Source organism: Saccopteryx bilineata, chromosome 3, assembly GCF_036850765.1.
Source record: "Saccopteryx bilineata isolate mSacBil1 chromosome 3, mSacBil1_pri_phased_curated, whole genome shotgun sequence".
Taxonomy (NCBI): domain Eukaryota; kingdom Metazoa; phylum Chordata; class Mammalia; order Chiroptera; family Emballonuridae; genus Saccopteryx; species Saccopteryx bilineata.
Genome location: NC_089492.1, coordinates 263,932,444 through 263,956,755, shown reverse-complemented (window position 1 = coordinate 263,956,755; position 24,312 = coordinate 263,932,444). Strand labels below are relative to the sequence as shown.

Sequence of the window (24,312 nt, the reverse complement as noted above, 5' to 3'; positions counted from 1 at the left end):
GAGAGATAGACGGACAGACAAGAAAGAGAGGGAGGGAGGAGAAATAGGGAGGGAAGAGAGAGATGGAGAAGCATCAACTTGTAGTTGCTTCACTTCAGCTGTTCATTGATTACTTTTCCTATGTGCCTTGATGGGGGCTCAAGCCAGCAATCTTTGGGCTCAAGCCAGTGACCTCTGGGGTCATGCCAGTGACCCTGGGATCATGTTGATGATCCCGCGCTCAAGCCGACGACATTGGGGTTTCAACCTTAGGGTTCCAGGTTGACACGATAATCACTGCACCCCCAACTGGTCAGGCTAGAAATATGTCTAATATTATTGTACCGAGGTGCAATAAAGAAATTAAAAATAAAAACATCCAGGCCACTTAGACCACACACTTTGTTCAAGTCCTCATCATTCATACTCGCTACCTTCGGTTCACATATGCATCACTAGAAGAGCCTACAAATCTGTTATAGCAGAGAAAGCATGCAAGTCAGCTAGCCTGTGTTTCCAACACTGCCTTTCCTCTAAGAAATATTGATGCCTCCCTCTTCCTGAACTTTCCGTCCTTGAGGATTTTTCTGTGCAAAGCTCCACTTCTAACTGAACGTTTGTGGGTCACCTCACTTGCTCTGGATTCCTACTGTGGAATTCCAAAACAAACTGTTTTTTGAAGGAAGTCTTCAGGGATTTCTCTAGTTCTAGAAACAAACACAAGATTAAAAGAGACAAAGAGGGAAAATGGAGAGGGGAACAACAAAAGGAGGAAGAAAAGTGAAGCCAGTTCTCTTTTGTTTAAAGAAACAAAGTGATTCAAATTAATTTGCTTAGCTGCCTGCAGCGTCACCACAGGGATGGAGGTGATGGGTGGTGGCTCCACCTGTGGGATAACCATCTAAGAAAATTCATTCCCTCCATGTGAAAGGGATGTTGGTCACAAATACTTTACATATTGAGAGAGACAGAGAGAGATATTGAGACAGACACTGAACAGGCAGTGGCGCAGTGGACAAAGCATCAGACTGGGATGCAGGAGACAGACAGACAGATCCAGGGTCTATTTTCCAACATTCTTTCTGGCTTCTACCCTGATAATCTAGGTTACCCTTTATGCTACCCTAAGATAAAAATAGCATCCATTTCCTTTCTCAGGCCAGGCAGACTTTAAGCTTTGTTTCCTGGGTCCAGGGGAAAAAATACAGCATATCTCATTCTCAATGTGAGTTACTACAAAGCTGCCTCACTCTGAATCAACCATGGAATAAGAAAACCACTTCAAAAGACCAGAATTTGTTATTACCACTTTGATAAATCAGCCCAGAATTGGCCCGTGGGACTTTAGCTGTTTCCCTCCTAGTGCATAGCTCAGAGTCCTCCAGAACACAGCTCCAGGTCTCTGCATGTGCCTGGATGAAATGCAGGTGAACATCTTATAAAATGACACGGATATACCAAGCCATATGCAGGATCCCCCAGGGGTTTTCTGGACAAGAGCACTTTCAGTTGCTAGGCAGAAGTAAGGAAGCATTTCTCCTTCTATCTTTTTTTTTTTTTTTTGGTATTTTTCTGAAGCTGGAAACGGGGAGGCAGTCAGACAGACTCCCGCATGCCCCCGACCGGGATCCACCCAGCACGCCCACCAGGGGGCGATGCTCTGCCCATCTGGGGCATCGCTCTGTCGGGACCAGAGACACTCTAGCGCCTGGGGCAGAGGCCAAGGAGCCATCCCCAGCGCCACGGCCATCTTTTGCTCCAATAGAGCCTCAACTGCAGGAGGGGAAGAGAGGGACAGAGAGGAAGGAGAGGGGGAGGGATGGAGAAGCAGATGGGCGCCTCTCCTGTGTGCCCTGGCCGGGAATTGAACCCGGGACTTCCGCATGCCAGGCCGACGCTCTACCACTGAGCCAACCGGCCAGGGCCAACTCCTAGCTTTTTAAGAAAAGCAACACAAAGAAGAGCAGTTAAATAGGTGAAGAGGCAGGAGCCCTTCCCTACATTAGCTATTTGAGACCAGCGCAAGCGCAAGGTCTTAGCAGCTGAAGAGACCGAGAGAATCAGACGAACAGGCTGCCACTCAGCAGGAAGCATTACAGCTCCCTTCAGCCTCACAACTTAGCTCAAAGACACCAGTCTGAACCTGAAGACATGACTCCAATCTAAAACTAGCTGCATTTCATTGTTCTACCACAGTCCCTACCACACCTGCCCTGAAATCCTAAATTCAGCAGAGACCAAAGAAAGAAATAGACAATTTGGAGAGAAGCATCAAAGTGAGACCTTTTGTTTCTCTACCAAGGCAAAGGTGAGGAGTAAAGACCAGATTCACCTAGTCCACACCAAACCTAGTTCTTTCAGGTACCCTTACTCTTGACTCATTCTACAAAGACCACCTCCTGTTGGGCCAACCCTACACTCTCTTACTTCTATTTATGGACTGTTGGATCTCCCTCTGTCAGATTGTCAGCTCCTAGGAGGAGCCCTGTTTCTCCTGATGTGCATGACAAATAACATTTTTAAGCAGCCTTGGGTTGGTTCCCCAGGCTATTGGGAAATAGACATTTTGATCCTATGTTTATAAGAAGAACCAAATCCACCACCGGTTTGTTTCCCTTGGGGCCATCCAGAAGAGGCCCAAAGGGTTCCTTCCACCCATTTTAGAAGATGTGACTCTCTGAAGCCAGAGCAACTCTGGAAACACAGCTAACTCAAACAGAACCAGGAGCTTAGTGCCATTTCTTCCCACTTTTAACATGAGCAATTTAACATGAAGCATAAGGTAACAACCCTCTCCCCTTTACTATAGATATTACAATGAGGACTATGTATTCATCTCAATCCAAAAATAAAACCAAAACCTTCATAAAAATTCCTCACCAGCACATGGCTAGTTTCTGTGTGTGTGTGTGTTTTTAAGTAAATGAAAGATGCTGAGATCCCAGTGCCATTTATCACCTGGTGCAGATAACTGGCTTCAGAGTTGTGCTGACTTCTCCCTACTTAGGGAATGAAACATTCTAACAGCCTGCTTCTGGTGTGCTGGTCCAGAAGACAGAACCCACCTCTCTGTTGCCATTGGGCCTGTTCTCTGCCGACTGTCCGGACTCTGGCAGCCTCTTTTGAGGAGCAAGGAGAGAATACATTCTTTTTTTTTTTTTTTTGTATTTTTCTGAAGCTGGAAATGGGGAGAGACAGTCAGACAGACTCCCGCATGCGCCCAACCGGGACCCACCCGGCACGCCCACCAGGGGCGATGCTCTGCCCACCAGGGGGCGATGCTCTGCCCCTCCGGGGCGTCGCTCTTTTGCAACCAGAGCCACTCTAGCGCCTGGGGCAGAGGCCAAGGAGCCATCCCCAGCGCCCGGGCCATCTTTGCTCCAATGGAGCCTTGGCTGCGGGAGGGGATGAGAGAGACAGAGAGGAAGGAGGGGGGCGGTGGAGAAGCAAGTGGGCACTTCTCCTGTGTGCCCTGGCCGGGAATCGAACCCCGGTCCCCCGCACGCCAGGCCGACGCTCTACCGCTGAGCCAACCGGCCAGGGCCAAGAGAGAATACATTCTTAATCTCAAGTGGTCCCCTCACCACAGAATGTCATAGAAACTGACGCAACAACTCTCTCAAGATCAGCACTTTGAGTGAGCTGAGACAAACCCATGAAAGATACAAACTATCAGCACTATCAAGTACTCTGACCACGTCTTGTCTTGTGGCGGCTGCAGTGAATGAAGGGAAAGCATCAACACTAAGGTCCTCTGCTCACCTCATTTTCTCTCATTTTACAGATTTGTGCAACATGCTATTCCCTCACCCTTCATAGTTTCCAAGCCTTGTAAGAGTCCGTGAAGTGCTGGCCCACACTTCACACAGCTACTTGACAGACTCTTCATCTATCTAGCAAATGGCTGAGAAAAAGAGCACAAGTGAGTACTCGTCATGCCAAAGCTCGCGTGTAACTGGAGCCCCATGGCACACCCAGGAGAAAAAAAACACCAAGGAAAATACAGGTCTGCAGGTCCTCCCAAAACACCAGACTGACCCAAATTTCAGCCCTGGGCCTCTCGCTCTCCAAAAGACAACCTCCTGCTCAACAACTGGCCTTTTGTGCTACATAACATTATCCACCACGGATTAGATGGAAAAATCCTAGTCCCTTTCACCTATAACCATTCCTAGTCTCCATTCCCAGGGTGGACTGGGTTCTCCTGCACTCCGGCTCTGTGCACAATTCAATCCATCACAGAGGCTGAGGGCCGACTAGGGCCAGCCCGCCCTAATACGCACACCATTCCTCACCCAAAGGAAGATTCTGTCGGGGCGCCTGCACCACCACACAAGCCAAACTCAGGACAGAAGAAAATGACCGCAGGTTAGGGTGTATGAAACTGAGGCTCAGAGAGGGGCAGCGACTGGCCTCAGGTCACACAGCGAGTCAGAAACAGAGCTTTACTACACAACCCTAGCCTCGGGATTCCAGAATATCCCATTGTCACCCGCCTGCCCTCTTCACGCCAGACTAAGAACAATTAACATCCTAGCTCAGAACTCCAGCCCCAGTGCCCCCGCCTCCGCAGGGGCAGAACTTGGTCTTTGCAGCGTGCATCCACCCGCTAAACCGCAGACCCAGCCCACCTGAGGACCTGCCCGCCGCCGCTCCCGGCCCAGAGCCCCAGCCCAGCTTCCCACCGCCCGCCGAACCTGCAGAGTCGCGCTCCCGGGTACCGGCGGTGGCGGACATTTCCCTGCTGCTTCCTCAACCTCTTCATCACACCGCCCTCCCCGCCCTGCCGTGTAGCTCCGAGAGGGTCCGCCCCCTATGCCACCTCCGCCAATCGGCGGCCGGTCACCTCGATAGCCACACACAGCTCTAAGCATAGTGGGGCCGCCTCCCCAACCGAGATTTCTCCAATCCCCACAGTCCTTCCCAAGATGGATACCTGCCTCCGCCAATTGTGGCGCACTCGCGCCAGGTGCCTAGGGCCGAATTCCAGTCGCGCGGCGAGGGTTCCGGCTCAGTGCACCTGTATCGGTACAGCCACAGGAACCCAGGGTCCGGGGTTGCAGGGTCCAGTCCTGTCGCAGGAAGAAGGAGGGAATACTGAGTTACGGGCTGGAGAGCCGGCTGCTGCTCTGCGTGATTATACACCGTGAGCAGATCGCTCAACCTCTCCGTAGAGTCTCCAACCCTATTTTGTTTCCCTTATGCATAGAGTGGTCCAAGATTCAAATGTAATAAGAATAAATGTGCAACCAAAAGTGCCCGTCCAAGGTAGACCCGTGCCATTCCTCCAACCTCATGGTAACTGTGCCAAGGTTTATGCTTCATAGGTATGTTACCTTCTTAATCTTCACAACAAACTTTAACAGGTAGGGAACTATTATCCCATGGCAACTGAACTCGGAGTGGTGATGTCTAAAGTCACAGAGTGAAAGGCAGAGTGGGAACTCAAACATATGTCGTCAGTACTAGGGAGTGGATAGGATGCTTTAGCTACCCATAATCTCCATCAGCAACTCGCAAGCCACTCCAAATAAACATAAACTCCCTCATCTCTCTCCCTCCCTGCCTGCCTGTCCCTATCGGTCTCCCTCTCTGTCTGTCTCTGTCACAAAGAAAAAAACAGACAAACAAAACAAAACAAAAAAAACCCCACACTCTAAAAGAAGTGTGCTTGCTATGAAATACCCCTTCAAGACAAGTCCTCTGGTATCCCCTTAACCGGATCGTCTTTTCTCCTTCTTAGCAATTCTTGAGTCTCCTCTGTCTCACTCAGATCCAGGTCTGTCTGGCTTCAAAGTATTTGCTGTTACTTCCTATGCTATCCCGCCTGCTTCCCTTGTAGCACCACACGAACCTGGCTGAGCAGAGATGGATTTGCAAGGGCATTATAAATGAGATTTGGGTCCCAGTCCCGATGATAGCACTGCTAGACACAGCTTTTAAATTATTTTTTAGCATTAAATACTAATAACCTATACCGGGCCTCATCTGATCCTCATAAAACTCTTGGCGTAGAAGGTAAGGCAAGTTTGTATTTCCATCGTACAAATAATGAAGCCAAGGCCTGAAGAAATGCACTATTCACATTCACAACTAGAAAGTGGCAAAGCTGGAATCCAAAATATCTCTGGACTCCATGGGCTTTGGGGTTAGAACCTGGGGTTCCAAGTCCTATTACTTCAATTGATGATTAACCTTGGGTAAGTTATTTACCTTCTCTATGTCAGTTAATTCATCTCTATAACAGAATATCTATGGTCTATTGCTCAAACACTGAACAAGCCTGACCAGGTGGTGGCGCAGTGAATGGAGCGTCGGACTGGGATGCCAAGGGCCCAGGTTCGAGAGCCCGAGGTCGCCAGCTTGAGCACGGGCACATCTGGTTTGAGCAAAAGCCCACCAGTTTGAGCCCAAGGTTGCTGGCTCGAGCAAGGGGTTACTCGGTCTGCTGAAGGCCTGCGGTCAAGGCACATATGAGAAAGCAATCAATGAACAACTAAGGCCTCGCAACGAAAAACTGATGATAGATGCTTCTCATCTCTCTCTGTTCCTGTCTGTCTGTCCCTGTCTGTCCCTCTCTCTGACTCTCTTTCTGTCCCTGTAAAATAAATAAATAAAATAAAACATATTAAAAAAAACACTGATTGTTGTGCGATGTCTAGGTGTCTAGAAAAATGTCTGGCATATGGTAGATGCTTAATTAATGTTAGCTAATTCTTTTCTCTAACTGTGGTCTTGTGACTAAGGTGTTTCCACTCCCTGGTCTTTTTTTTTTTTTTTGTATTTTTCTGAAGTTGGAAACAGGGAGGCAGTCAGACAGACTCTCGCATGTGCCCGACCAGGATCCACCCGGCATGCCCACCAGGGGGCGATGCTCTGCCCATCTGGGGCGTTGCTCTGTTGCAACCAGAGCCATTCTAGTGCCTGAGGCAGAGGCCATGGAGCCATCCTCAGCGCCCGGGCCAACTTTGCTCCAATGGAGCCTTGGCTGCGGGAGGGGAAGAGAGAGAGACAGAGAGGAAGGAGAAGGGGAGGAGTGGAGAAGCAGATGGGTGCTTCTCCTGTGTGCCCTGGCCAGGAATCGAACCCAGGACTCCTGCACGTCAGGCCGATGCTCTATCACTGAGCCAACCAGCCAGGGTCTCCCTAGTCTTTTTTGCTGCACATTATCCACTGAGGCCTGGGTAGAAAAAGCCTAGTTACTTTCACCTATAATCTTATTCTAGACTTTAGTCCTTTGATCTTTAAAATGCAAGAGTTGGGCTGTCAGCTCTGAGAGTTCCCTCTCACTCAGGATCCCCTAACAACTGCTCGTGAAGTTCAGTTATTACAGTTTCCCTGCTGATTACCCCAGAAGGAAAAGCAGGTAAAAGGATTGACAGTCAGATACCTAAGCCTAAAAGAGAGAAGTCATCCTTGACTCCTCTCCTTCATTCTCACAGCCAGGTACCTCTGTTCATCCATTCAACACATTTATTACGTGCCTACCTAATGCCAGGCACTGTGTGAGCCTGGGGCTAAAGTGGTGAACACTTAGTACATACCCAGACTCATTGCCCACATGGTGCCTTCATTTTCATCTGTTTGATCTCTCCAGTCCGTCTTCTCTTCCCCATCACCATCACCAGGCCCTGGGCCAAAACTCTTATATATTTTTAAGATTTTATTTATTGGTTAGAGAGAGAAAGGCAGAGGGAGCAGTAGGAAGCATTAACTTGTAGTTGCTTCTCATAGGTGCTTTGGCGACCTCAGTGTTCCAAGTCAACGCCTAATCCACTGTGTCACCACAGGTCAGGCTTTTTTTCCACTTTATTTTATTTTTTTTAAGTACAACACGTTATTTTTTCCTTTATTTTAAGAAAAGGTTTTACTTACCAATTTTAATATATTTTTTTAAGTGAGAAGAGGGGAGATAGACAGACTCCCACATGCCCCCTGATCAGGATCCACCCAGCAACCCCTGCCTGGGGCTGATGCTTAAATCAATCAAGCTGTCCTCAGCACCCAGGGCTGATGCTCAAACCAATCTAGCCACTGGATATGAGAAGGGAAGAGAGAGAGGAGGAGAATACAAGCAGATAGTTGTTTCTCATGTGTGCCCTGAACAAGGATCAAACCTGGGACATCCACACATGGGGCCAACACTCTATCCAGTGAGCCAACTGACCAGGGTCTTTATTTATTGATTTTAGAGAGAGGAGAGAGGAGAGAGAGAGGAAAGGGGGAAGAGTGGGAGGCATCAACACGTAGTAATTGCTTCTCATATGTGTCTTGACTGGGCAAGCCCAGGGTTTGGAACCAGTGACCTCAGCATTCCAGGTTGACACTATTCACTGCGCCACCACAGGTCGAGCCAAGCCTCATATTTTTAATGCCTGAGCATTGCAACACATTCTCATTGATCTCCCTGATCTAGGCTCTCCCCTTCTGCACCAGCTGCCAAGGAAACTTTTCTAACATGCAAATCCTGCCTTGCCATTCCTAGGATTAAAACTCCTACAGCTCTCCACAAGCTATAAAGCAAAGTCCAAGCTCTTGGCTGGTTATTTAAGACCCTTCATGAACTGCCTCTAGTAGCTTCTCCCGACTTAGCTCTTTCCATACCCTCCTCTCGCCAAACGACCTGCTCTTCTCTCCAACTGCCCTTCTTTTCTTGTTGCCTGCCTGAAAAAAACTCATTCATCCTCCAAGGTTCAGTTTAAACATCACCTCCTCTACGAAGTCTTCCCTGAATACAGGGTGGCATGAGTTTAGGAAGCATTAGAGCAAAACTCAAGAGCTCAGATTCTGGAGGAGACTCTCTAATCCTGTCTAATCCTGGCTCTGTATTTTCCCAGCAATGTACTCAGGCAAGACATTTACCCTCTCTGAGCCTTGGTGTCCTCATTTGTAAAATGGAGACATTGATAATACCTACTTTGTAAGTTGTAGTCAAGAAAATGAGACAATGTGTGAAAAGCTCTTACAACAGTGTCTAACGCACAAGTCAACAATGCATGTTAGCTAAGTCATGAGCCCTCTTGTATGGAAGGAGGAAATATTACTGAGCTCCTACTATGTGCTGAGCACTTTCACATGTATTGTCTAATGAACTCTCACAGCTCCACGAGGAAGATAATCTTTACATGTAGAAGTCTACAAAACCAAGGTTTAGAGAGGTAAGGTGGTTTGCCCAAAGTCACACAGCTAGGGACCAGCAAAGATAGGTTTCAAATGCAAGAGGCTGCGTAGCTTCAAAGTCCATGCTCCTTTGCTCTTATTTCTATTATTGCCTCTCCTACAAATATTAATAATAATTATAAATTAAGTTATCCTTATTAGTTGAAGGTTTGGGGATAAATTTCCCCTGCTTATAGAATACACTTTAAACCTTTTAACCAGGTATTCAGGGCTCTGTGACTGTATTTCTCCTCCCTCCATACCCCAGTTTGCATCCAAAGCCAGTCCCCTTCCTGGCACACCCCCCCAGATTTTCATGCTCCATGGTAAGACCAAAATAGAAGGGAAGCCCTTCCCCCACCCCCAAGATGTTAGCCTAAAAGGAAACAAGTAACAGTGCTGGGTGAACACCTAAGCCCCAGCACCTGGTGGCTCAAATTTGCATGCTCTGTGGCTGAGCTTTTTTACTCCTTACACACTCTCCTTTACAAATCTGCCTGGCTGATTTCCTGGTCTAAACAAATTCTGCCCTAGAAGCCAATAACCTCTCACTACTGGACCATTTTCTCAGCTGCAGTGAGGGACAGAGCAAGATTCAAGGGCAGGAGGGCTCATATGTCAGACTTCACTTGGTCCTAGCTGTGGCTGGCAGAGAGAGGAAAAATGGGCCCTAGAAGCTGTTGACCCTGCCAAGTTGTAAAGAATTCTGCATCAGAATCACTGCCCACCCTCTGCAGCCTTGCCCAAAGCCAGGAGTACAAAGCAGAGGCTGGAGTTAAAACTCAGGTCCAGAAACAGGAATTTGAAACGCCAACCCCCCAAGGGAGCCTGGGTTCTTACCTACCTGGACAGGCCCTGGCAACTTCCTGCAGGAACATCCTGGTGTGTGAACCAAAGGGTAGCTGGAATATGAGCCTGAGCTCCACTGTGTCCAGCTGGACAGTCACATCTGAGCCTGAGCAGAGGAGGCCGGAAATGAGAATGAGCACTTGACCTTCAGGAGCTAAGGATGGGTGCATCTTCTCCCCCACCCCAAATAAGAGGAGGGGAGATAGACAGACTCCTGCATGTGCCCCGACCAGGATACCTGGCAACCCTCCCAGCAACCCTTGTCTGGGGCCGATGCTCTGCCCATCTGGGGCCGCTCACAACCGAGCTATTTTTAGTGCCTGTGGCAGAGGCTCCACGGAGCCATCCTCAGCACCCAGGGCTGATGCACTCAAACCCATTGAGCCATGGAGCAGAAGAGAGAGAGAAGGGGTAGGGTGACAGTCACTTCTCCTATGTTCCCTGACCAGGAATCGAACCTGGGTCATCCACACACTGGGCCAATGCTCTATCACTGAGCCAACCAGCCAGGGCCAGGATGGGTGCATCTTAGGACTAGAGTTCCCAGAATGGGGAATCAGCAGTCCAAGGTCCCAAAGTGCCTTTGACCTTTAAGTAATTCACAAAAGGCTGCTGCTGAAGCAATAAGGAAACACTCCATATACTCAGCTCCAAAATAACATCATCCCCACTCTACAGAGGGTATGAACCAAGGCTCTAAAAAGTCATTGAGCCCTGGCCGGTTGGCTCAGCGGTAGAGCGTCGGCCTAGTGAGCGGAGGACCCGGGTTCGATTCCCGGCCAGGGCACACAGAAGAAGCGCCCATTTGCTTCTCCACCCCTCCGCCACGCTTTCCTCTCTGTCTCTCTCTTCCCCTCCCGCAGCTAAGGCTCCATTGGAGCAAAGATGGCCCGGGCGCTGGGGATGGCTCTGTGGCCTCTGCCCTAGGCGCTAGAGTGGCTCTGGTCGCAACATGGTGACGCCCCGGAGAGGCAGAGCATCGCCCCCTGGTGGGCAGAGCGTCGCCCCATGGTGGGCGTGCCGGATGGATCCCGGTCGGGCGCATGCGGGAGTCTGTCTGACTGTCTCTCCCTGTTTCCAGCTTCAGAAAAATGAAAAAAAAAAAAAAAAAAAAAGTCATTGAGCCTTGCCACAGCTGTATTACACGAAGCTGGAAGAGACAAGTTCTCTGACATGCAGTCTATCCCACAGCAGTTGAATGAAAAGTCATAGAGGTAGACAAGAGGGGCTGTCCATCAGCCAGTCTATTCAACTGCACCAGGCACATAATAGGCACTGGGAATATTCTGGTGAAGAAAACAGTGGTGGCTTATCTTCAGGGAACTAGACTATGGGTGTTTTCTTGTTCATAGCAAACTCCAGCCCCTGAAGTCACATGGGGTGTACCCCAAAACATGTGCTGAACTAATAAGTAAGTAGGAACAATCTAGAAGAGTGATCAAGAGTGTGGGCTCGGCCCTGGCCGGTTGGCTCAGTGGTAGAGCGTCGGCCTGGAGTGCAGGAGTCCCGGGTTCGATTCCCAGCCAGGGCACACAGGAGAAGTGCCTATCTGCTTCTCCACCCCTCCCCCTCTCCTTCCTCTCTGTCTCTCTCTTCCCCTCCTGCAGCCAAGGCTCCATTGGAGCAAAGTTGGCCCAGGCACTGAGGATGGCTCCATGGCCTCTGCCTCAGGCGCTAGAATGGCTCTGGTTGCAACAGAGCGGCACCCCAGATGGGCAGAGCATCGCCCCCTGATGGGCATGCCGGGTGGATCCCGGTCAGGCGCATGTGGCAGCCTGTCTGACTGCCTCCCCATTTCCAGCTTCAGAAAAATACAAAAAAAAAAAAAAGAGTGTGGGCTCTAGAGTCTTAATTCTGAGTTTGAATCTGGGTTCTACCAGTTACTAAATTACTTAATTTCTCTGGGCCTCAGTTACCTGATCCATAAAATGGGGATGAAAACTGATAACCTCATAGGTTTGTATGCAAAGCTCTTAGCATAGTGCCTGGCACATAGTAATCATTGATTAAATATTTATTTCTATTGTCATTGCTACTACTACTATTGTCTGGCAAAGATAGACATTAAATAGTCACTACAGATAATTAAGTCACTGGAGTGACAGAGAGCTGGCAAGGAGGAGGAAAAGGAATGTATTTCAGTGAGATACAATTTCAGGAGTTCAACAAGGGTTTTCTGGAAAAAGTAAAGTATGAACTGAAACCCTGAAGGGTGAGTGGCTAGGTCAGAAGAGGTGGGAGGGCTTTCAGAAAGAGGGAACAGCATGTGCAGGAGTTCCGTGCTGGGAACCTGTGATGTTTGAAGAGATAGAAGCAATCCAGACGATTCCAAGCCCAGCAAGCAAGGAAGCGAGAGATAGGAATTGAGGTCCAGAGGTGGGCATGGCTGCTCCTTGCTACAGTAAGGCTACCAAAGGGTGCTCTTACTTCACCCCCAGACCTTGTTCCCCCTGCCCCACCTGGGACCCAGACTGAAGGGACCACTCACCAAGAATGTAGAGTTCACCATCTGGGGACACTGTGGGAAGGAAACAAAAAGGCCCTTAGCAACTGAGCACCCCAGCACCAGGGTCCTCCTAGTGCCCCACCCACAACAAGGGCAGAAATGACCTGGGAGCCCAGAAGAGAGGGACTCATACCACCCAGCCCCCTGTGGCACCTTCTTCCAGTGTAAAATCCCGCGAGAGTGGCACTATCTGGTCCAAAGAGACATCGTCCCCAGTGATGGCCATCCTCCGGTGTGTATACAGGAAGAGACTAAGGGCAGGAAGCAGAGGTGAGGACAGGGTCCGATGGCCATCCCTCAGGCCCATATGGCTGTGCTGGTGGTGGCCAGCTATGCACAATCCTCATGCCTTCTCTGTCCGTGGTACCTATTAGAGACTGCAATTTATGGATAGGCCATCCAGGTTGAACTTGTCTCACTTAGGGGAGCTCATGCTTTGTTAGTAAAACACATTCTTGATCTGTGCAACCTTAGCCGCCTCCTTTACATCCCTGAACCTCAGTTTCTCAATCTGTAAAGTGAGGGTGGTGGATTAGAAAATGTCTAAGGCGCCTTCCTCCCAGCTCTGAGACCCTGAGGTTCACTTGCTGGTGATGAGACCTTTGACAAGTATCAATATTCTCTTTGTGTGTAATGTATGGGTGTTGCTGAGCATTTTCTATGTGCTGCAGCATGTTTTAGACACTTTGCATATAATAACTCATTCTAATCTAGATAAACAGGTACGGAAGAGTAAAACACCTCCTTGTTCTAGCCTGTGTGGCTTGGAAGTAACACAGCCTGGATTTGAACCAGGGATTCCACGAGACCGAAGATCTGGGTCAGTATGTTAAAGTGTCTCTTCTCCAGAAGCTTCCTCATCAAATGTTGGGGATTATATGAGCTAATACACATGAAGGGCTTAGAATAGAATATTCCAAATTATTGACTATCATAATTATATACTGCTCACAAAAATTAGGGGATATTTCAAAATGAATATGAAGCAATAAAAAAAAGAAGCATTTGTTTTTGTTTTTGTTTTTGTTTTTGTTAAATAAGAACATCAGAAAAGCAAATAACAAGTCAAAGAAAGTTTTATCTCATTGGTGAAAATGCACCATACAAAAGGCTGAAAGTACTGGAGTATCTGCACGTTCCCTGATTCCCTAAGTTTTGGGAGCAGTGTAATTATTTTATTAGAAGACTCAGACTGCCCCAGAGGAATGGATGAAGTCCAACTCTGGAGGGTACGGTGAAGGCCAACCCTATGGCCCAGACAAGCAAGGACCAAACCCCTCACTCACGCATGTTCTTGGTCTCCATGTTCCGGGCGGTGACGCACAAGCCCCAGGAGTCGGCTCTGCCTGCTGTCCCCCTCACACAGCATCCCTTGCACTGCTTGCTGCTCAGGGTCAAGGGAAACCAAACACAGGAGGCCAGGGCTCTGCCACCCAGCCTGCCCCACCTTCCTTGCTTTTCCCTTGCCCACCCAGATTCACTGCATGACCTTGGGTAAGTTGCTCCACCTCTCTGAACCTCCCCCATCTGTGAAGTGGGGATAATCAACCCCAACTTCACAGGGGGTTAGGAGAGGGTTAGGAGTACTTCCAGGACTGAGTAAGTTCTTAGTGATTACTGTTTTCTTTCTCCCCTGATGGCTCAGAGAGAGGGAAAAGAGCAGATAGACACATTAGACGCCTTCCATTCCTCTTCCCAAGGCCAGACAGGCTCTGGGGCTGTGAGCTCAGCACTGGGAAGGATATGATGATGCAGTGCTCGCCCTCGGCCAGGGTCTCCTGAATGGCCACAGACTGGTCCATGCTGGCCCCTGCTGAGCAGACACACCCTGGGGATGGAGAGGGGGGGCCCATTTAGTCGACAAGTTAGCCAGGAGGTGAAGGGGCTCTTGTGCAGTGAGAAGGCAGAGAAGGCCTGATTGTCCTCCTCCCCAGGATGGGCCTTGTAAAGTTTTAAGGAAAGGGGTTGTCTCTTTGTCCTGTGTGGGATGTACAATTCGTTGTACCTCCCTTTGTCTGGGAGGGTGTCCGATTGTTCCTGAGAGGGGTCCAGTCTACTTGTGGGAAGTGGGGTGCCTGGTCCCATTCATGGAGAGGAGGACACGGACCCCTTGCTCTTGGGACAGGGCTCTGCCTCCCTTTTGGAGAGCCGTACTAGTCCTGCTGGCTCCTCTCTGGAAGGTGTCAGTGGTGTGTCTGCACGGGGTTGGGAACAGCATCCTGTTAATCTCCAGAAGGGAGGGTCTCATCCTGGACAAGGACCCCAGTACTGTTACTTTTTCTTTGGAGACGGGGAAAGGGTCCCATTGCTCCTTGGCCCTTACTCCCCACCCAGTAGGCCCCATTGCATCAGCCACAGACCTGGGAGGTGTCCGGTTCTGGCAGCACAGGACAGGGGTCTCAGCCCTCAGCTTGCCCACCACCTCCTGCCAAGTTCTGCCCCGGTTTCCCTGCTCCCAGCCCGCTGTCATCGCCCCCTACCTCCTGAGCTGTCACCTCTGGGTGTGTGGGACGCCACGGCCCCAGGCCCGCCAGCGACTACATTACCCAGCAGCCCTAGCGCACATAATGGTTACAAGCATGCAAGTCCCAGCATGCCTGCGTCAATCATGGGGGGGGGGTCTCCCCACCCCTATTAACCCTTTACGTCCTGGGGTGCGGTGGAATCCCTACTCTGGAAAGGTTTCCTAATAAATGCCCTAACCTCCACCCTGACCCTCTATCTAAGTTATGGGGCCAGATTTCCCCCTCCAGGGCCCGGAAGGAAAATGGTCCCGGGTGCTTAAGAGAAAAAATGATGCAAAAAGAGAGAGAGAAAAAAAAACAATGCATTTTTATTTTCTCCTCAATTCCGTTCTCAACTCCTCCTATCCAGGTGGGCCAGTTTTGACCTCCACTGGAGCTGTAGCGCCTCCCCAAATAACGCCCCTGTCTCAGCTTAAAAGGGGAACAACACCATGAAGAGCCATCCCCCTCTCACCCCACCCACCGCCCCTGTTTTCAGCTGATGATTCTGAGGCTCAGAGAAGTTGTGCCGTTTTGCCACGGCCGTGCAGCTAGCCAGTGCCCAAACTGAGCCTCAGCTGAAAATCTGACTCCAAGTTCTGTGCCGTCGACACTGCCTCACGTTGCCATGTTTCCTCCCTTTGCCTCACGTGTATGTGTGTGTGCGATGTGTGTAGGAGGGACAGCACCCTGTCCTGCCTGCCTCTTGGGGCTGTTTGAGGATAATGGACACGAACCGCTTTGTAAAGGGTGTGACACTCCCTGTGCAGGACTGTGCTGAGACCCAGTCCTCTCTCCTCCTCCCCTGGAGACAGTGCCCTTTGTTGTTCTCGAGCCCCTTCCCTTCATTCACTTGGTCACGTGCACTTGGGCAAGGCCCTTCTTCTCCTTTTGGGCCTCGATTTCCCCATCAAAGATGAGGTAGTTCCTCCAGATGGACAAACAGGGCCAGCTGGGATCAGGAAGGCCAGGACTAGTCTCAGCCTATTGGCCATTTCACTAAAGCTGTAACCTCGCAGAATACAGAGCTGTGTCTTTTCCCCACCCCCGCCCCACCACCACCACCAGCACAGTTGGCCTTCAGAATGCGTTGACTGAATTAGTGAATTAATTAATGAATTATCCTAACAAATATAAGATAACCTGCCCTCAAGCTTTGACCCAAACTGAAGGGTCAGTGCCGGGGAAGGGGTGACCACTGTGACTTCTAACCAGTGACCTCTTCTTTCCCTTAGCTAGGAGTTGCCGCCCTAATGACAAGTCCAACTTTGTATGTGTAAACCTCCTGCAGAAGCAGGTATCGCCTTCCTAATCTTCTCTTCCTGGAAATATCCACGGCACAAATGGAGCTCAAGTTTATTTGAATTTGGTTTCAAAGTCATGTAGGGAATGAGGGGAAAGGGGATTGAGTCATAACCTTAGAGGTAAAAAGGGTAGAAGTCCCTGCAGGAAAGCAGGGGAACCTCATTGCCAGCCACACTCTTAATGCCAAAGGCTGGGGAGGAGGGTCTGGGGAAAGTGGGTGGGGCCGGGCACCTTTTATAATCCATCCCTGCAGGACTCTGGGGGCCTCCCACTTCATGGGGGTCAGCTGGGAAAAAACAATTGTTCTGTTTTTCCAGATAAACCCCAGCCTTTTCTTGGGATTAGGGCTAAGGCTCCGCCCCCTTGGAGGGTACTATGATCAGGCCTAGGTACTGGGAGGCGGGAGTGAGAAGTCTCAAGCCCAGAACTGTGGACTTGCTAAATCCCTTTCACCAAAGATACAGCTATAGGAATCAGAACTGGGGTGGGCCCGGGGTCTTGCCAGGCCTGCAGGGTCTTTGTGGTTGCTGCTCCCTGATTCGGTGGGCCCAGCTAGGGGATCAGGAATGGGAGCAGGGCGGAGTGCAGGAGCAGCAACAGGGCCCCAGCCAGGTACCAGCGCAGGGAACTCCTGGTGGCCCCTCCGGGTGCGGGCTTGAAGTGGAGGTTCCCATCCAGCCGGAGGCAGCTGCTGGAAGCCGAGGCTCGGCAGCACTCCTGGGAGCAGGACTGAGCCCCGGCCCCATAGCACCTGTGGATCCCGACCACACAGGCCTGGCTGCAACCCGCAGTGTAGCCTGTGCTGGACCGTTTCAGCTGCAAGAAGAGGTGGAACCGTTCATCCTCCCCTTACCCCTGTCCCCCACTCACAGAAGCAGAAAGTGTTAAGTGGGCCACAGAGGAGCTGAACCTCTCTAGGCCCCTAGCTGCCTCCCCATGAGGTCAGCCAGCCAGTCCCCAGAGAACATATAGGGTGATTGGACACAAGGGGGCATGTCATAGAGGCTTGGGAAATTCCAGCTGCTGCCCTAGACTAGGCATAATGCAGAGCTGAGAGGGACAAACATGCTAGAGCCCAGGCAGCCTGGTTCCCAGCAGGTCCAACCCCAGGCAGATTCGGCTGCTGACCTACTCAGTCCAGGCAGAAGGAGAAAGGCTTGCGTTTATGAAGCAGGATAGACCCCAATCCTCTATGAGGCAGGATAGGCCCCATTCTACTCCTTGGAGCACTCCAGGGGCCCACCTCACAGAAGTCCAAGCCCTCAGGGCACGTGGACACAGCTTTCTGCCTTTTGAAGCATTCACCGCCTTGGCAGGAGAAGGTGGCACAGATTTTCTCCTGGAAGAAAAAGTGGAGGGAAGGTTGAAGGGTAGGGAGCGCTCCTGAGACTGGACAGGGAGTGACAGACTAGAGGTGAGGCTGGAGCTCCATCACGCCTGTTCCACTGGCCCCGGCCACCACGTGCTGCCCATCCCTGCCTCCACCCCCAGCGCGGGCAGGTGTGGATGAGACACTCACACTCCTTTTGGGGGCTGGTGGGGTGAGAATCAGCTTTTCCTCTGGAATGATCAGGTGGCCCAGACCTGGAAGCAGAGCACGGTTGTCCAGGGAAGTGTTGTGACACTTCCACTGGGACAGTTCTGCAAAGTCCCAGCCCCCACCCTCAGGGAGGGCATCTTGAGTGTGCACAGCCCCAACCTGAATCTCCCGCCTTTGCTGCTACCCTAGAGGAACACAGGAGATTGTTCGGGCTGCTTTGGAGCTTTGGTGGGGAGGGCTGGGGAAAGGTGGGGGGATTGGGCAGGGGAGTATGGAAGGGGCTGGGGCACTGAAGGTAGAAAGCTCAGACCTGGGAGTTGATGAAGAGGGCAGACCTCAAAGCTAAGGATCAGAGGTTTAGAGATCAGGGTATGGATAGAGGTTGGGGAGTTGGTGAAAACTGAGCTAAGATTTGAGGAACTGTCAAAGGGTGAGGTGGGGCTAAGAGGCTATAGGTCAATGGGGGCAGGAGTCAGAGTAGAAAGGGAAAAAGGGCTCAGAGCTGCCAGCGGTGGGGCTGCCTCACCCACGGCCAGCTCACTGAGCACCAGGCAGAGTGGGCCGCTGCTGCAGCACTGCAGAGAGCAGGGTCCAGGGCTGGGAGCCAAGCTGTTGGCCATCGGGCAAGGGCTGGGACCCGTCTCATTTCCCCCTTCACAACTGTGGCTGCACCGGGCCATGTACTGGGAAGGGTTGAGTTGAATCAGCTGGATAAAGAGAATGCCGGAGAGCCCAGGAGGAGGGGGTTGGAGGGGACACAGTCAGTCCTGGGCTGCGTCTCAGACTCGCGCTCCCACTTCAGCGTCTCTCCCAGGACCTTCCCGCATGCGCCTCAGCATCAGCCCGCCTCCCGATGGCCCCTCCCACCCCCTGCAGCAGTTCTATGTGGGAGCCTCCCGCCAGGGCCCCCGCACCTGACAGTGCTGCTCCCCGCGTTCACACTCTGCCATTTGGTTGGAGAACTTTGCCTCCTTGTAACACATGTCCCCGAAGCAGTGGAAGCTGTGGCATATCTGTGGGGGTTTGAACACTGTGGCCTCATTTTCTTGGGAGAAGCATCTGGGAGGCTCTCTCCTCTTCCATATGCTGCTTACCTGGACAGGAGTTGGGGTCAGTTGACTTCTAACCAGGTTCTGGGCTAGAGGTGAGACCATCAGGAGGACTGGTAAGAGGAAAAGAAGAGAGGGGACCACTGCAGGGAGTAACCAGCTCAAGGTTACATACAGGCCAAGGAGAGGTCATACAGTGGTTAAGTGGAAAAGGTCATGAGGTAAAGGCAAAGAAGGGGAAGTCCTAGGGTCCAGCAACAGCATGGGTTAGGGCTGGTCACAGAGTCCAGGAAAGGCTGGTGTCCCCAGACCAAGGACAGCTACCTCTGAGCAGAATAGCCCTATGTCTACTATTGGCCAGAGACATCTTCTGTTGAGGTGCTGCAGGAGCCGGAGAGAGTGATGACCAGTCTTGGGCAGCCCAGGCGAGAGCTGCAAACAGAATCCATTATTGCACTGTGCAGATGAATACACGGACTAGGGAGAAGGGGATGTCAACCTGTAGAGCAAAAGGGGTCCCTGGGGCTGAGCCTGTTTCTCGAAAGTCACACTGTCAGTGACATTGACGCAAGCACAATAGGGCCTGCAACCTAATAACAGCCCCTCTGAGAGTGAATGTTGTTGTTGTTGCTGGCATGGCAATCGCAGCATCCCAGAGAGACAGAACTGGAGCAGGTACAGTGACAGGAAACAGATATCCCATGCCATTGCCACTGATCTGGCCTCATTTGACTCCGACAGTGCTGGAGCTGGGGGGTGAGGTAGGGGTGACGGCTGCCTCAGAACCCAGGGCATGGAAACCCTGGGTCACAGAGAGAGTCAGTCAGAGCTCACCTTGACCAGGTTCTTCAGGGTTCAGACCCCACCCTCTTCCTAAAGCAGGACTGAGCCAAGGCCAGGAGGTAGCTCTCAGGACCCTGGATACTTGGATCCTGGCTCTGCCTTTCCCACTACTTAGAGCCAAACCTGGAAGGGTCTGAGAAGCCCCGGTGCCGGTGCCTCCATGCAAAGCAGAAAACTGCTGGAGACGAGAGAGCGGGGCCTACTCCTGTCTTCCCACCCAACCCTGGGAAGCTGAGCACAACCCAGCTCCCAGGGCATGGTTCCCTGCCCTCGTGGTGATAGCTTTCCATCAGCGCTTGGATCTGTCTCTCTGACAGCTGAAGCTAGGACCCACTCTGGGCTGGGCCCCTGGAGGCAGTGGACTTGAATGTGTCAATGGGGCAATGCTCAAGATCCAGGGTGTTGAGGTGAGGCACAGAGTAGGGACCCTTAGGCATCAGGGCTACTTCTTTCTCCACCCTCACCCCTTCTTACCACCAGGAGCCTCAGCCCCTCCACTGCTCCCTCCCTTCCAACACTGTGCTCAAGAAGCAATTCTCATCCATTCAATGGGACCTCCCTCCCCAAAGGTGAATAGGTTAAGAGAAGAGCCCAAAGGTTCTACCCAGGTCATTGTGTCCTTGTGCAAAGAAGAGCACAGGCCTCCCACACAAGCCCCCTCTTCCTCCTCCCTGGTGGGTAGATGAGGCTGCAAGGACAGTCCGGGAGTGTGTGTGTGTGTGTGGGGGGGGCAGACAGACACGCAACAGAATCAGGAAGCCAGCAAAGCCTGGATGGGTATCTCCTAATCTGTATTAATTCTGGCTCCTTGCCCATCTACTTTAGCGTGTGTCCCCCTCCATGGCTCCAGAGAATATTCTCAGTATTCCCTGCGCCCCAGGCCCTCCCAGCAGTAGACCTACCTGCACACCGGCAGGTACGGAGGGCAGCGAGCATGTGTGCACGAGTCCAGGAGGCTGCAGGTGCAGCCCTTGGAGGCTGGTGGCTGCCCCTCCTCCCTTCCAATAATTTGCCAGCTCTGGGAATTCCCTCTGATGTTACTGCCACTGGGGCCACACAGGGGGCACAGACAAAAGGAGGCACAGCTGATGTCCTGACTGTAGCAGGAGGGAGACAATAAAGCAAATTGGTACCTTGGGCAGATCACAGGACCCCCATTCCAACATCCCACTGGGACGTGCCTTATTTGTGTGGATCAGACACCTGGCAGGCGGAAAGGGCGCTAAGACATCAGAGGGAGGAGAAGGCAGTGCCCCCCCCCAGTCCACATGGAATGGGAGAACTGGCTAATGGTGGAAAGGGTAGTGTGTGGGGACAGGTCACAGGCCTATTCCCATCACAAGAGCCTTGAGGTGAGGCTGCTGGCAGACTCAACGGGTGAGGGAGAGGTAGCTATCATCTCAAGGATATTTTGAAAAAATGCAGAGGAGGAAAATCTCAGAATTTCGTCAGCCCCTCATTCCCCAACACACTGGTTACCTGCAGGCATCCCCAAACTACGGCCCCCGGGCCACATGCAGCCCCCTGAGGCCATTTACCTGGCCCCCCACTGCACTTCCGGAAGGGCCACCTCTTTCATTGGTGGTCAGTGAGAGGAGCACTGTGTGTGGCAGCCCTCCAATGGTCTGAGGGACAGTGAACTGGCCCTCTGTGTAAAAAGTTTGGGGACCCCTGCTAGGGTGTTCCCTTTGTAGAACCTTCTAACACAAGCGGACCCCATGAGGGGAACGGGAGGAAAGTGGAGGAAGGTCCAGTCAAGGCTGGACACAGATTTATGTGCTTTTCTTTCAGAGGTGGTGAGTGAGACTTCTGCTCCCTCCCAGGTTCAGTCTCTGGGTTCAGCAGCACCAGTCTGGGGTCAGTCCTGGGAACAACTGCCCAGATGCTTCCTGCCTGGGCTGGGTGGGGCAGCTTTCCTCCTTGAAGAGAGTATCACCTGTTCTCAGCAGGAAGCTCCCTGGCAGAGGTCAGATGTCTATAGCGGAGATTCTTTTTTTTGTTTTGTAAGGTTATATTTATTGATTTTAGAAAGAGGTGAGAGAGAGAGAAGGGGGTGGGGAAAAGAGCAGGAAGCATCAACTTGTAGTTGCTTTACTTATGTACCTTGACCCAGCAAGCCTGGGGTTTCAAACTGATGATCTCAGCATTCCAGGTTGATGCTTTAGCTACTGCGCCACCACAGGTCAGGCAATGTAAGAGAGATTATTATTATTATTATTATTTTAAAATTAATTGATTGTTGATTTTAGTGAGGAAAGAGAGAGACAGGAACACTGACCTGTTCCTGTCTGTGCCCTGACCGGGGATTGGACCAGCAACCTCTGCGCTTCTGCATGATGCTCCAACCACCTGAGCTGTCCATCAGGGTTACGGTTGAGATTCTTATGACTCAGGGACGAAGGATGAACCTTTGGAGACTCCTGAATCCCTAAAATTGTGTGCAGAAATATCAATGTGTGTCCTTTCCTAGGGAGAACATCCACAGTTATCTTTGTATTTTCAAAGGAAGCTATGATCTTAAAAAGATGAAGAACTACTGATCTAAACTGAGAAAAAACAACCCTGCAATCTTTCCCCAGACTGGTCAGTGGGCTCAGATGGAATGCTGATCTTCCCATAGCAGAGCCCCTGAAGTCCAGACTTTGAGTCACCTCTGGGGAAAACCACTTCTGATGCCAAGTTTGCCTGAACCTCCTTTAGGCAAATAAAAAAACAACAACCTTGCCTGACCAGGTGGTGGCACAGTGGATACAGCATTGGCCTGGGACACAGAGGACCCAGGTTCGCAACCCCAAGGTCGCCAGCTTGAGTGCGGGCTCACCAGCTTGAGTGAGGGGTCGCTGGCTTGAGCAAGGGGTCACTTGAGCAAGGGGGTCAATAGCTCTGTGCCCTTTGGAGCTGGATGGAGTTGACCCGTGGCGCTTGCTGCCTGTCCGTGAGTTTGTTAATGAGACTCCTTACCTCTGGTTCTGCTCCCACCATCTCACCTCCACCTAATTCTCGAGATTTGTAAACCTATGTGTGTCTGGCACATGGAACTAAATATATATATATTTGGATGAATGTAACAAAGAGAAGTCTTTGTCGTGAGAGGACAGCCCCGGGTTTCCTCCCAGACCATCTGGTGCTTAGTTCACAGGATGACTGCAGGTATCGGGGCCAGGGTGAAGGCAGGACTCCTCAGTACCTGGGCCCGTCTCCCCTCCACGCTGTAAAGAAAAACAGGCTCTTGGGAGATTGCCTGAACCCTGGCGACAGGACACTGCATTCTGCGGGAGCCCCTGATGCTGCTGCTGCTCCATCAGGAAGGCTGGAGCGACGACTTCTCCCCAGTTCTCATTCCCAAGGCTTGTTTAACCCTTTTCCCAAATGGCAATGTCTCCTTGCATTTCGGGCTAGTTTTCAGTAATCATTGTTTCCAATTGGCTCAATTAGATTTAATTACCAGTTACTCTGCTTCAGAGGCTCAGACCCTGAAGAGTTTGTCCTGCTGGGATTTTAAGCAGCTGGAGGAGCCCAAGCACAAAGAGCATGTGAGAGATGCCCAAGGGACAGGTTGAACCAGGAAGGAAAATATCAAGACTGAGGTGCCACAGGCGTGGGGTGTGAAATCCTGCCGCAGAGACGACTAGGGCAACAGTGTGAGGGAGAGGGCCAGTTCCAGGTCAGGATGGTTACAAACTGAAAATCTGAGTGCTGAGGGCAGAGCCTCAGGAAATGCTGTCCCGGAGCAAGCCCTGGCCTTCAGACAGTTGTACCAGTGGGCAGTCAGTGCCTCCTCGGCTCCCTAGTTCTTTCCACTTGGGACACCAGGTTCCAGTCCTGGGGCAGGAGCCCAACGCCCCCATTTTGGCTCTCTGGGCTTGGAGAACACAAGCATACTAGCCACTTCTCAGTCAAGTAGGGATCTTGTTGAAGAAATAGGATCACCAAGGACTCTCATTCTGAACTAGCAAGTAGGCACTCACTGCTGGTTCCAGTTCCACCGTGTGCCAAGTTGCTGAGGACTGGGTAAGGGGCCGGCTGTGGGCCCATTCCAAAACAGCCCAACTCCTTTAGGCAAATAAAAAAAAAACAAAACCTTGCCTGACAAGGTGGTGGCACAGCAGATACAGCATCGGATTGGGATGCAGAGGACCCAGGTTCGCAACCCCAAGGTCGCCAGCTTGAGCGCGGGCTCACCAGCTTGAGTGAGGAGTTGCTGGCTTGAGCAAGGGGTCACTTGCTCTGCTGGAGCCCTCAGGTCAAGGCACATATGAGAAGGCAGTCAATGAACAACTAAGGTGCCACAAAGAAGTGATGCTTCTCATCTCTCCCTTTCTGTCTGTCCCCCTCTATCTCTGTCACAAAAAAACAAAACAAAAAAACCTTAGTGCCAACAACCTGGTCCTTAGCACAGGCCCTGGCTCACCCTCCCCATCTTCCCTAGCATGTGAATGAAGAACTGACTCAATAAGGGTGGGGGCTATCCTGGGGGGATGCTCACTGGAGGAAATGGGGAAAGAGGCTGGTCAGATACACTTAACATAACATGTATTTATAACTTAACAGGTGTTCATTAAACCTTAGTTGCTAGTG

At 51.3% G+C, this 24,312-nt stretch overlaps 1 protein-coding gene and 2 non-coding genes across 5 annotated transcripts in view; 1 reads left to right on the top strand and 2 right to left on the bottom strand.

Annotated features, from left to right (window-relative positions):
- The window catches only part of INPP5B (inositol polyphosphate-5-phosphatase B), a 64,370-nt gene extending 49,332 nt beyond the window's left edge, over nt 1-15,038 (bottom strand). Inside the window, exons 1-7 of one of the 3 annotated variants that reach the window (XM_066269601.1) lie at nt 14,974-15,038; nt 14,239-14,321; nt 13,780-13,874; nt 12,647-12,744; nt 12,476-12,505; nt 9,983-10,093; nt 4,916-5,051 (exon numbers count right to left, since the gene is read on the bottom strand). In XM_066269601.1, coding sequence (XP_066125698.1) covers nt 4,916-5,051; nt 9,983-10,093; nt 12,476-12,505; nt 12,647-12,744; nt 13,780-13,874; nt 14,239-14,295 — 527 coding nt within the window. In that variant the 5' untranslated portion in view covers nt 14,296-14,321; nt 14,974-15,038. Of the gene's footprint in view, nt 1-4,676; nt 4,779-4,915; nt 5,052-9,982; nt 10,094-12,475; nt 12,506-12,646; nt 12,745-13,779; nt 13,875-14,238; nt 14,322-14,973 lie in introns of those variants that run through there. The other 2 variants (XM_066269604.1, XM_066269605.1) reach the window with 2 other exon arrangements.
- Nucleotides 1,829-1,904, bottom strand: TRNAA-GGC (transfer RNA alanine (anticodon GGC)). Its single transcript has one exon. It is a non-coding gene; the product is annotated as a tRNA-Ala (tRNA).
- TRNAT-AGU (transfer RNA threonine (anticodon AGU)) lies at nt 10,699-10,774 on the top strand. The gene has a single exon. It is a non-coding gene; the product is annotated as a tRNA-Thr (tRNA).
- Nucleotides 15,039-24,312: the final 9,274 nt, after the last annotated feature.